At 48.9% G+C, this 12,086-nt stretch overlaps 5 protein-coding genes across 5 annotated transcripts; 1 reads left to right on the top strand and 4 right to left on the bottom strand.

The window, feature by feature from the left end:
- Window positions 1-141: 141 nt before the first annotated feature.
- Window positions 142-2,796, bottom strand: FOMMEDRAFT_81600 (uncharacterized protein; the record flags this gene model as incomplete). The annotated part of the gene is made up of 12 exons (XM_007265843.1): window positions 142-770; window positions 833-1,000; window positions 1,064-1,204; window positions 1,262-1,370; window positions 1,452-1,686; window positions 1,753-1,783; window positions 1,845-1,952; window positions 2,034-2,108; window positions 2,188-2,305; window positions 2,431-2,506; window positions 2,590-2,642; window positions 2,761-2,796. 12 exons carry the CDS (start codon window positions 2,794-2,796, stop codon window positions 142-144), a joined length of 1,779 nt encoding a protein of 592 aa, XP_007265905.1.
- A 475-nt stretch (window positions 2,797-3,271) lies between these two features.
- On the bottom strand, window positions 3,272-4,273 carry FOMMEDRAFT_133608 (uncharacterized protein; the record flags this gene model as incomplete). The annotated part of the gene is made up of 4 exons (XM_007265842.1): window positions 3,272-3,361; window positions 3,432-3,455; window positions 3,517-3,887; window positions 3,964-4,273. The coding sequence occupies 4 exons, from the start codon at window positions 4,271-4,273 to the stop codon at window positions 3,272-3,274; spliced, it is 795 nt and encodes a 264-aa protein (XP_007265904.1).
- Window positions 4,274-5,228: 955 nt separating this feature from the next.
- Window positions 5,229-7,242, bottom strand: FOMMEDRAFT_146282 (uncharacterized protein). The gene is made up of 3 exons (XM_007265841.1): window positions 7,171-7,242; window positions 7,065-7,088; window positions 5,229-7,003 (listed from the first exon to the last, which is right to left on the bottom strand). The coding sequence occupies exon 3, from the start codon at window positions 6,747-6,749 to the stop codon at window positions 5,775-5,777; it is 975 nt and encodes a 324-aa protein (XP_007265903.1). The 5' UTR covers window positions 6,750-7,003; window positions 7,065-7,088; window positions 7,171-7,242; the 3' UTR covers window positions 5,229-5,774.
- Window positions 7,243-7,425: 183 nt separating this feature from the next.
- FOMMEDRAFT_140303 (Translin) lies at window positions 7,426-8,895 on the bottom strand. Its single transcript, XM_007265840.1, has 5 exons — window positions 8,592-8,895; window positions 8,465-8,517; window positions 7,972-8,405; window positions 7,818-7,901; window positions 7,426-7,731 (listed from the first exon to the last, which is right to left on the bottom strand). The coding sequence occupies exons 1-5, from the start codon at window positions 8,715-8,717 to the stop codon at window positions 7,562-7,564; spliced, it is 867 nt and encodes a 288-aa protein (XP_007265902.1). The 5' UTR covers window positions 8,718-8,895; the 3' UTR covers window positions 7,426-7,561.
- A 565-nt stretch (window positions 8,896-9,460) lies between these two features.
- On the top strand, window positions 9,461-11,988 carry FOMMEDRAFT_19565 (uncharacterized protein). Its single transcript, XM_007265839.1, has 4 exons — window positions 9,461-9,891; window positions 9,968-9,995; window positions 10,073-10,446; window positions 10,995-11,988. The coding sequence occupies exons 1-4, from the start codon at window positions 9,590-9,592 to the stop codon at window positions 11,545-11,547; spliced, it is 1,257 nt and encodes a 418-aa protein (XP_007265901.1). The 5' UTR covers window positions 9,461-9,589; the 3' UTR covers window positions 11,548-11,988.
- The last annotated feature ends 98 nt before the right edge of the window (window positions 11,989-12,086 follow it).

Genomic DNA, 12,086 nt, shown 5'->3' with positions numbered 1-12,086 from the left:
ATTAACGGTCGGCTGACTCATGTACACGTCGATCCTGCGCGTCAAGCTTATCCATTCCGTAAATACAGTAGAAGAACACATTTGAAATTGATGGAATACAGCACATAGCAAAGCAACAAATTAAATTACATTAGGCACTATCTATGACTGCGCCTCCGAAGGTGCACGCTCTGGTGCTTTTGAAGACGAATGATTCGCCTCGCTGGTCGTGCCACCTGACACAGTAGTCACAGGCGGTGGGGGTGGCGGAGTGTCTTCAATCTCCATCTCCTGAGGAGGCGTAATAGATTTATTGCTAGTCGCTGCTGCCGACTCTGCATTTTCATCCGCATCATCCATCACCACATCTGCCTGGAGCGACTCATCATCCATCGGTACCTCGGTTACCTCATCTTCGTCCTCGCCCTTGCGTTTTACGAGAGATTCCACAGCTATATGCGCGCTAGGACCACCACTACCTACACCACCCACACCAATTGGTACGCCACCGGCAACAGCCGCCGCTGCGGAGCCTAGACCAGGAGGAGCAGCACCCATGATGCCAACACCGACTCCGAAGCGTCGACTGGGCGAGACGGCGCTATCCGCATCGCGATGCCGCGCGTGGTTCTTCCGTCCGCCCTCACCTTCGTCCTCCGAATCTGAGAACTCGTCATCCCTCTGTACAAGACTATCCAGTAACCGCATTGGTCGGCGCTTGTCAGGATTTACCGTGTCCTCGTCTCGACTTGGATCATCAAGTACGTCGTCAATAGGGAGTCGCGGTATGTCTGAAAAGCAGAAGTAAATGCAGCGAGTTAATAGGCATGCTTTGATTAATGCTACTGCTTACCCATCATCTGAACGCTGGGTGGTCCGCCCAATGATCTGAGATTTTCCATCACGATACTCTTGACGCGGTTCAAGTACGCGGAAGTGTTCAAGTCTTCCATATTTGACGACCGCACGTCAAGTTTGTAGTCCGGACCGAAATACTCATAGTACTCGTTAACAGGAATTTCTTTTCAATAGTTAGATTAGCACTTTTCAGTATGTAGATTCAGTGGTATGTTTCATTCCGTACCGCTTCCAAGCTCCACGCCTGCTGCAAGACCGGTTTCGTACGCCCAAGCTCGACTAACGTTTCGCATCGTATACCCGCCTCCACCAAGCATGAGCAAAGGCTTGTTGAATGATTTGACGAACTTTACGCAGTTTGCGTGCCCTAAATAGACCCGAATGTCTTAGTTTCGCACTCGAGAACAAGGAAAGCGACACATACCTCGCATGGATAAGTTGAAGCACCCAAGCTTGTCACCAGAAAGCGAGTCCGTTCCACATTGTAGTACGATCGCACCAGGATCATACACACGCATCACTTCGTTGATGACCTGTAAAGACCAAGTGTAAGGCGTCAATTCTGCAGTCCAGAATAGTAGTCCTGATATTGTGGATATTTTGTAGGCACTTACCGGCTCGAAAATCGCCTTATAATTCTCGTTCGTAATCCCATCTCGCAACGGAAAATTCACCGAGTGACCTCGTCCTCTCCCAATACCAATATCCCGAACTTCACCCGTCCCAGGGAAGTATTCACCGTACTTGTGGAAACTGACGGTCATGACGCGGTCTGTTGTGTAGAATGCTTCTTCGACACCGTCGCCATGGTGTACATCGATGTCGATGTATAGTACGCGATTGTGGTATCTGTTCCGGAGGAGTTCATGTTAGGCTGCGTTGTTGTTTGACGTATTGGAGAGGAGGTTGGCGTACCTTAATAACTCGAGGATTCCCAACACGATATCTTGCAGCACAGCTCATCAGAATCAACGGGAAGTAGAATAAAAGAATGCAATGCAACATACCATTAACATAACAAAACCCACTCGCTTCGCTCTTTTTTGCATGATGTAACCCGCCCGCCCAGTTCACAGCGATATCACATTTATCCCGACTTAGACGCGCCGCACCCTCTAAAGAACGAACACAATCGTCATCAGTCAGTAACTTCCCCTGCACAATACATGATGATCAACATAGTCCAGAAAACGCACCCATAGAACCACCAGCCGAGATCGAACAGTAATCAAACAACCCATCAAACACAGGACAGTCGTCTCCTACGTTATCTATATAAATATGTACGTGGCTACATTAGCCGAATTCACCATAATACGATGTGGAGATGGGAGGAGGGAGAAGACGAACATTTATGCTGTTCTTTAACAAAGGAACTCATATTCGCAGGGGTAACGCGCTTCAAAAACTTGACGTATTCGTCCGAATGGAACTGTGTCATTTCGCGTTCCGTGGCTGGCTTTGCGCGCTACTCGTTGTCGTGCAAAGTATCACAGTATAATTTATCGTGTTTGCAAACGAGGTGTTGAGAAGTCCAATTCACCTCGTTAGCATACTGTTCGTAGCAGATTTTGAGTGTTAATAATAACGTACGAAAATCTCCATCTTCTTATACAACCCATAGTTCATAACAAGAGAATGACACATTCGTATCCTTGTCGGCTTCATCCTACAACACAAAACCAAGAATCACACCTTCAGCAACATACCCAACAAAAACAAAGAATATAGAAGAAAGAAAGGACAACGTACGGATGTCCAGGACCATAATGAAACCCTCCAACATCTGGGTCGAAGAAATAACACTATCCAGGTGTATCCAAGTGAGCCACATAAGAAAAAAACATACAAAACAAGTGCGCGTGCGTGAGCACATCAGTATCATTATGCGTAAGAGTATTGAAGAGTGAAAGTAGGACGTACGACGCGTTTCTTGGGTTCGCCATCAATAGGTACCATAGGTTGCGTCATCCTGCTTCGCGTTTTATTAGAAAAGCCAGAAAGAGCACAAGGAGCAAAAGAACTAAACTCCGAAGTTTAGCTGGTTGGTGAGCGAACTGGAGAAGAACGTGCTCTTGAACTAAAATTAGATCGACGCGCAGATCATGCTATCTTACCAAAACCATCTTACCAAAGTAAAAAAGAGCTTCTCAGCAAGAGTTACAATTCACTATGTTCGCATATTTTCCATGAATCACATTTGATTCAATAACACCGTGATCTTCTAGTACATGCATGCGGTATTACACAGGACCATATGTACACACAACAACTGAAATGAAATGAAGGAGGAAAGACAACGATGAAACACACAACACAACAAGGACAAAGGGAATGCTTCCTTCGCTCCTTGGACTCCCAGATCCCCAGACAACATTTAGGAAGAAAACAACACTAATATTAATGCCCGAGGTAACCGCAAAGAAAACAACGACTAGATCTTAGCTTTCCCAAGCGGGGCCTCGGATCCGTGATGTACGAGTGTAGACGGTGCGACGCCGAACGAGTCTTCGAGTTGGATGCCCTGAATAATATTAAAAGTGATGTTGTTACTCAATTGTTTTGGGAACATAGGACGTAGGAATCGGACGTACAAGTTCGCCTGCTATTACTCGGACCTATTATACAGTCCATCAACATATTTTCCTGTTTCGACAACGAGAAGAAGGCGAAGCTCACCATAGACCAATGATGCACCGCATGCAACGCCCCAAACCACAACTCCCTCCCAAAACTTGTCCTAAACGTCTGCGCATACGGCGTAACAGCTCTCAACCTCACAGGCCTATCCCTCTCCGCCCCAGGAACCAACCTCTGCAATCGAGCGATAGTACTCTCCAACGTAGCCCGTGCAGAGGCGCGAGAGCTCTCCATCGGCGTACCGCGTGCGCGGACGTCGTAGTTGAGTTCTAATAGCTCCGGTTCTGACTCTGGCTCTCTTTGTCTTTGTCTTATTTGACTGGCACCGGTTGAGCTTGCGTTTAAGTCCGCTGTTGAGAGACTGTCGAGTAAGAGCGAGAAATGATCCGTCGCGTGTCGAAGGTGCTTTCCTACAACACAACAACAGAACATGCAGTAAACCTCATGTTCAGTAACGTATGCGAAACCTAGGACTAAAAGACACACCAATAGTAGACCCAGGAATATACTTTGAAACCTGCGTCAACTGCGCATCCTCACTCAAGCTCTCATCTACAAGGTCGATTGCCTGTCGAAGGACGACGACTGCCACTAGGAGTAACTTCTCTAATGATTCCGATTCTGTCTCTCTTTCCGTTTCTCCTGGTCTTACTAGAGTGTCCTCAGCCTTGTTGGACACTCCGTTAACTTTGTTGCCGTTAGTTGTAGAAGAATCGTGACCATTAGTTGTCTGCCCGTTAACGTTCCTCGGTGCCGTCGGCGTAAGAATAGAAGTAGAAGTGACAGCGTCAGACATTAGCTTTTCCCAAGAAGACAGGTTAGACTTTCGGTTAAGATTCAGAGGAGGAACGTGAGGAGTACGTGAGCGTGTCACGAGAAGGAGCAAGAGGAAGAATATTGAAGAGAAGGAGGAAGGAAGAAAATAACAACACACGCCCAACGCTCCACACAAGTCAAATTCAATTCCGGATCGTCATGCAGTCATGCAGTCATGCATGATGAATGCACGCCTTCTCCGCATGTTACTACTCTAATCAAACAAATTTTTCACTCAAGTTTACGTCCAGCGCCCGAAATTTGTCTGAGACTCGAACACGGCGAGGCGTTGTACGTACGCCGAACATATTGAACACGCGAAGTTCACAAACACAACAACAAACCGCAATGGAAAGAAATCATCTCGGTATATTGAAAACGCCATGTTGACCAAACGAACGGATCTTACAAGAAACGAGTCATCACTTGCTCACTGTTCAGTGCGTCCGTCTCCAACCAAACGCCGGGCCAAGTGATCAATATGCACCACATGCATCATCGCATGTCCCTCCTCCAAATTTCGAACAGCCCACCAAAGTGCTTCGCACAAGAGCCATCCGAACTCAAGGCGAGGGTCCCAAGAGCTACTCTACCAGACCCACAACCATAGCACACTTCAAGTAAAAGTGCACCAGGCGAAGAGACAGGAAAGCACACAAAATAAAGTCAATCCGTCGTCGTCAAGCTGGTTTCATAAAGAACAAACTCAAGACAAGCCGAAGCTTCATAAAACTCAAACAGATGCTTAGTCAGCGTACCACCACACGAAATAGTCAATCAAAAGTAAAGTTATCAAACTGGACGTATTGAATACACGTTTCGAACGAACAAATTTCACTGGCAAAGGCAAACTATTATAATACGTATGTACCCACTATGCTATAGTAGAGATTGAGAGACAAAGAGGAAGTCAAGTCTGTTGCAACAAAAGTCCCTGGGTCTTTAAACACATAAAATGACGATAAATGATTGCTAGAGGTAGTTGGAATGAAGATTGAAAATTGGGTCGGGCGTTCAAACTTGTTGAAAGAAAAAGGAAAAAATGCAAGCAAGCAAGCGATAATACACAATCGGTGTGTGTCATTGGGGAGTTCGTAGGACGTTGGATTCGGAAAGAAAATTTGAGATTGAGAGACCAAGCAAGAAAGGAGACGCAACAGCGTCTCGTTGTACTCGAAGAAAAATAAAGAAATGGTCAAGCAATTAAGTATATGTGGGGGATGCAGAATTCGAGCGCAAATGCTAGTAGGTAGAAATGCCAGTGATGCAAAAAAATGGTGTACGTCGTTGCACGTCGTCGAGTGTCAAACCTGTCGTGAAAGAACAATTAAAATAGTGAAAGAGAGCCGTCGTAGGGGGTTCTAACTGAATGCCAATGCTTTTCATGAAATGATGAAAAAGATGTGTAAAAGTGACTGAATGAAGAATAGAAACCGAATGCAAGTTGCAAAGTGTGTCAACCACATGGTTCATGACAGGACTCAGAAACGCGGAAGCTTGTTGCGAGAACCAGCGAAAGTGTTGCGCGCGGGCGGAGCACCGAGCATAACGCCACCTGTGAGGACGGTTGTCTTCCCGCCGTCGTACGGCGTCACCTCATTGCGGCTCATGTCAATGAAGACACGCGTGGAACGGCTGCGACCATGTCCGGACTTCTTGCCGATCGAGCCTGCATCCGAATATGCAGAAGAGGATGCGCCCGTGGAGACGGATGAGAGTGAGCCGCAGGAGGACAGCGCGTCATCAGAAACAAAGGAGCTCGAGGTGCTGGCGGAATTCACAGAGGAACGCGACGAAGAGCGCGAGTGGCCCAAGAAAGACGCGGCGGGATTGGCAAGAGCAGAAGCAGCACCGATTGCACCGAACGAAGGCGCAGGGAAAGCGTCAGTGACAGGCGACTTCCATGCAGGCTCACGCATCTCGGCAGCAAGCAGTGAAAAGAGGACTTCTTCATCTGCGGCGTCGTCTTCGATCAGGCGCTGCGCAAGCGTCTTCTGAGGCTGCGGCGTAAGGACACCGCGACTGCGCTGAGTCTGCACGAAGTCGCTTTGCTGTTGTTGCTCCTCAGGCCAGATGGTGCAGCAAGTCGGCGGCGCCCACATGTTGGAGATCCTGACGGACACACAGCCCGGGTCCACAGCGAGATCGAACTCCTTATCGCCGAGAAGCGGGCCCCACATTGACCAGTCGACGCCTGCAGCAACACAGGCCTTGTAGACTGGGCGAGGCGGGAGAGCGCCAGGCGCAAAGCTGAGGACGCGGCGACCAGATCCACGTGTGGGATCGTGAGGTGCCCAAGTGGCAGCGAAAGCAGCAGCGAGGTTCGCCTCGAGTGCGGTCTGAAGTGCGTTGAACGTGCTGGCGGCGAGGCGAGTGGCGAGCGGGCGGGTGAGGAATGTGACGGCGTGTGCAACAGCAACTGCGAGGCTGGTGGCGGAGGCGGAGAGTGCGGCCATGGTGGATGTGGTGGAAGATGAAAGCGAAGGTCGAATGTGGATGTTTGTGTGTGTGCGGAGTAGAGGTAGGAGTAAAGAGGATAGCGATGTGAGGGGCGTTTAAGAGGAGGAGGAAGTGAGAGAGGATGGAGAAGTGCGGATGCAAACAGCAAAGGGGATAAGACGTGTCGATCGACCTGCGATGGTTCGAATAAGGAAGGCTCTCCTCAGCAGAGGCGTAGAAGGCGTAGAGCGGCGAATGCAATACAACAATACTGTCCAATATATAAGTATGCAAGCTCATCTCACAGCAACATATATGCAGCAGCCACTTACTTAGACCGGTACGACGGCGGCGGACTGGCGGGCGAAGCATCAAACAAAATATCAATGCATACAGTCAGCCGCAAATCTCGCCGCGGCAAACAAAGCGCTCACTCACTTAGTAGTGCAAAGGCGAAAAAAAAAGAACAGCGAGAGACAGAGTGAACTGGAACGAGAACGAGGCAGGAGAGTAATCCGAAATGCGGAATGAGACTCTCTCTGGCTCAGTATGCCTGGTTTTAAGGACATTTGGCTTGCCCAGCGCGCGTTTTTTGTTATTTTCCGTTTTGGACGAGTCTTATTGTCTGCGAGTACTGCATCAGGAAATCATCCTATTCTTCAACCCTTGGCCAGTCACACTTCTTGTTCTCCCCTTCATAGCACTTTGTATTTCTTATTGTACACTGTCTTTTCGCTCTGCTTCTCTGCTGCCCGTTAGCGACGGGCAGAACACACAATAACCTATCGGTGGGAACTGTAGCTAACCTCCTCTCCCCAGCGCGCCCGTTTCAGTAATCTTCTTCCGACTCCTCTTCGTATTCGCCCCCGCCAAATCGTTGTCGTCCTCGTCCGGAACTACCTCCCCTTCTCACATCAGAAACGCAGTGCTCAACAATATCGTCCAGCATGTCTTCTGGCAAATCGTACTCTGATGTCCTGACCGCAATCGCATACGCTGCTACATAAAACAAAGTTGATAGCTCAGTTACTTTTCCCATGGGCCGAGGAAATAATAAAAGAGGATGCAGAGAACAACAAACTTACTGTCTTCGATTTTCTGCAAAGACTGCGCCGTGACCGACTGCTTCTTCCCTAGATGCCGCACATAGGGCGTAAAGCCCTCAAAATCTACAAGTGCAAATCGTCAAGTATGCAAACACCCCAGATTATTCCGTTCTGCAAAATAACACACACATACCTGCTTTGCAATTCCTCACGAAATCAGAGACGGCGCGTGCTGTCCCGCGACCACCGCGCCTCCCGATTGCCGTGATAGCAAAACGCATTAGTTCACCCGTTACATCTGACACACCAAGCAAATAGTCATCCATCGGCAGCGGGAACAGCTTGACGTTTTCCTTCCTATTCTCATCATCATTGCAACATAAGGAATTTTGCACGTCGTGATAGCCGATGAGCCTCCCAGTCTCTACATAGTGGGCGAATGCAAGGGCCTCGATATATTCCTGTAGTCCAGGAGATATGGCCTGCTGGTAGTGCCAAAAGCGAGAACCCTCGAGGTCTTCACGCATACTGCGGAACAGCTTCTGTGCAGCGACGAGCTTGTCACGCCCCTGTGCGGCTGCGGAAGTGAAGGCATTAGGGTCGGTCGGAGAGGCCTCTGTTACGAGTCTAAGTGCATATATCCAACTCAATGTCACTCCATCCCTCGGTATCTAGTCGAGACGCACCGGTGTAGGAGAAAGATGACACGCTTGGCAATGATAGTGATGTCCCGACTAGTCTGCCAAGTTCTGCATTACATGCTGAATCTCGGAAGCAAAATAGATGGACGGATGGAATGGAGAATTAACGGACCTTGACAAGTCGCTCACGGCGATCGTTGTGTTCATCTAGCTCGTCACGCATTAATGAGAAAGCAGATACGATTTCATCATGAGTTTGTAGCACCCGCGGTGGCGAAGGTGATGGATCTGTAGTCATTGCGGCAAGAAATAATCAAGATAGAAAGAAAACGACGGAGGACGGGAGGGCGCCGCTTTGTGATGAGTGCGGGTACGTAGTCCCGCAGCTCGAAGGCTCAGACTAAGTGAAGTCCGGTATGAACGGCTACTGGCCGGGACCGAAGCCGGATCGCCAGGAGAATCTCCCTCGGAAATGCAAAACGTGGTTCACACACCGAGAACGAAATATTTACGTGGATATTGTTCACATGTAGCGTATATAGAAGCTGTATTTAGATGCGAACGATAGAAATTATAGAACAGATGGAGGTCGAAAGATTGGTGCTGTTCGCCGCGTTTAGTCGACGAGAACGCTTCGCATGAGTGTATCTTCCATTTTCGGGTCTGAGGGTCGACTAACTCGAGTTTCGGTGAAGAAAAGATTGGTAGGAAAGCCGGGTACCCAAAAGTGAAAAATATAGCCGTTGAGTAGGAGAGTGCCAGAGCAGGGGTTGACGGGTGCTGTCGAGTACTTGTGAGACAAGACGGACGTGCTGACTGCGGAGGAGATACGGCGCGGCGCACAAATATCAAATTAGCATCACCTGTTCGTCATTTTCGTCCTTAATTTGAGAATTCCATCCCTCGTCCTCCTTTCCTCTTCGTCCCTCCTTTCTCTCCTCCTCCTCACTGCTCGCACTCTTTCACAACGAGTCCTGAAACAAGTCCATTTGCCCAACTGGAGTACACCCACTTGGCGTGATCCGTGCTAGTTGCCGATCTGCTTCCCCGTCCGAGAGGCTTGGCCCCATCTTCCTTCTCTTTCTCTCCCGTCCTTTCCAGTAGCATCTTCAACCCGTTTGCTACAACGGCCGTGGCGACCCTCACTCAATCTGTGTGCAAGCACGTTGCATGGCCTTCCCGAGCAAACCCGGATGTCCGCTATGTGGCATCGTATCCCGAGCGGCATCCGCCACTGGGCCTGCTTCCCCACTCGTCTCCCCAAGACCAGACTCGCCTTCATTAACAACAATTAACTCGGCTTCTCCGTCTATAACGACATTTGCTGGTGCTGGTGCATCTTCTTCCACGAGGAGGGGTAAACGACGAGCGGATGATGAACCGGAGATACTCTGGCAAGATGAACACTTTACAGTCTACCGAGAACGCGCACACCCCGTCTCGAGCATTGCGCATCTCGTCATAATCTTCAAGTGCGTATATTCTTCTTCTCGCTAGTTACCGTGTTTCATACGATACGTCGCTGAGCTGGCAACTTTATCACTCTAGTCTACACGTCCCGTCATTGTACATGCTCGTGTGTATTCTATATTTATTTTTAGTTCCAAAGGTACGGATTGCTGATTGAATTGACTTGACGTTGGATTGTGGCAGTCTTCAAGTGACATCCCGTTGCTCGTTCAGCTACGCGAACTCGCACACCGTTTCCTCTCGCAACTCACCACTATCGCAGGCCGTTCATCCTCATCCCCGAGCGCGCGTCCGTCCTTTTCTACACCTCCAGCATCACCATTACCATCGTCCTCCACGCTCGCGCCCCAACCCACATCAACGACGCAAACAGAAATCAATGATCGATTTCGCATCGGATTCATCAGCCCGCCATGGAAAGACACCCAACTCCCTGTGAAAGACCACCTGCACGCACATGCGTACGTTGCTCCTATGGACCGCTGTGGGTGGTGGCGCTCTATTGCATACAGTCCACTCGCGTGGTACGCTGTTGACGACCTCATTGCTGAGATTCGGTGCGTTCTTACCTCCTTCCCCTTTCTCTCCTTCATTATGGACTTGGATTTCTATCTTTCTTGAACTTTGTCATTTCAACCTTGTCGTCTGCGCTCCCGTTGATCCGTTCATGCGTGCCTTGTTGCATTGAATCGTATGCTACTTCTTCCGCATTGCATTCAAGGGACGCACGCATGAGTCCTCGTGCTTCACTTGTGCGCCGATGACTGCATTTATTCAATTCTGTTGGCCGATCCAATTTGCGGCGTCCGTCGATCAGAATGCATTCAGTTCGTTGGTGATTCTGCGGGGACTTGGCAACCCATTTTATTCTTTATTCACACAAGCATTTCTTGGTCTCGGATACGGATGCGAGTGGCGGACCCTTGTGGGGGATTCTCCCACTTGGACCTTTGCCCGCCCGTTTCTCCGAAATTGATGTTCTTGCTTGACCCTGGGTTTGATATTTGATTTTGAGATTCTTTCCTGTTCCATACCATATTATGCCTACCATTGCTTACCATGCCGTGCTAACTAACATTCCTTTACATTTTACGCATTTATTTAGAGAAGAGAGCACGAACAACCGGATCCGTTCAGACGGGAACGGCACGGAAAGTCGACGTCCGAGGTTAATTGACCGGATACCAGCTGCGGGAGCGAGGAGCGGGACGGCTGACGGACACGAGACGACCCGAGAAGGGATTTCGTTGGACCTTGAAGCCGATGGTACCCGTAAACATGCTCGGGGAGGGAGAGAATCGACCGGAAGTGGAGGTACAAGTGCGAGTGGAAGTGGAAGAGGGAGTGTGTATGGACGGTCACCCGTAGCGGCACCTTCGCCTGCTAGGCTTGCGGCGCCTTCGCATTTGGATTTGAACGCGCCGCTTGTTGTTAGCGGTAGCGGTAGTGGGGTTGGTAGTTCTAGTGCTGCTACGATTGCAACGCCAAGCACTTCGACGTCTACACCTACGCGCAACTCCTTCGGTTTTACCCCCGTCCCCACCGTTCCTACGAGAGGGAGTTCACCTGCCGCTGGAGGAGGTGGTGGAGAGTCTCGTCCTGGCTCGAGTACTGCAGCTAGTGGACAGTTGCTTTCACCTGCTTTCCCGCCTTCGTGACGTACACAATAACCTCTTTTCCTCCCAATATTATATTATTTCCTTATACCTTTTCGACTGTTTATAGCTCGAGTTTAATGGGTATTGATAATTCGATATTCATATTGATACCCTTTCTCTTCCCTCTTTTTCTCACATATACCATTCCGTTTTCACTCTTCGTTCTTTGTTTTTTGTTTTTTACTCGTTCGTATATTCCTTCGTTCGGTTCTTCGGGTAGGTAAACAAGGTCAACGATTTTATTTTCACGTCCCACTGTTTCGTACTTCGGTTCCATTACAACCTTCTACTCATGTTTCCTTTTTCCCTTATTTTTTTACTCGGTTCGGCGGAACTATCTCCTTTCCTCTCCCTTTTCCTCTTTCCTCCGCATCTCTGTAGTCGATCCAAGACCAGACATTGACAAGCAGTAAAGCAGTGGCATACAAGAATCAAGATACCATAATACCATAATTCATGCATACAAATGATACATGAATATGTGAATAGGCACGTTTTATGTAAACGCGCGATTTAAGCAAGTGCAGAAAAGGAGAAAG

The sequence above is a fragment of the Fomitiporia mediterranea genome (genome assembly GCF_000271605.1).
Source record: "Fomitiporia mediterranea MF3/22 unplaced genomic scaffold FOMMEscaffold_5, whole genome shotgun sequence".
Taxonomy (NCBI): Eukaryota; Fungi; Basidiomycota; class Agaricomycetes; order Hymenochaetales; family Hymenochaetaceae; genus Fomitiporia; species Fomitiporia mediterranea.
Note: the sequence above shows the minus strand (reverse complement) of the source record. Positions and strands in the feature narration are given on the sequence as shown.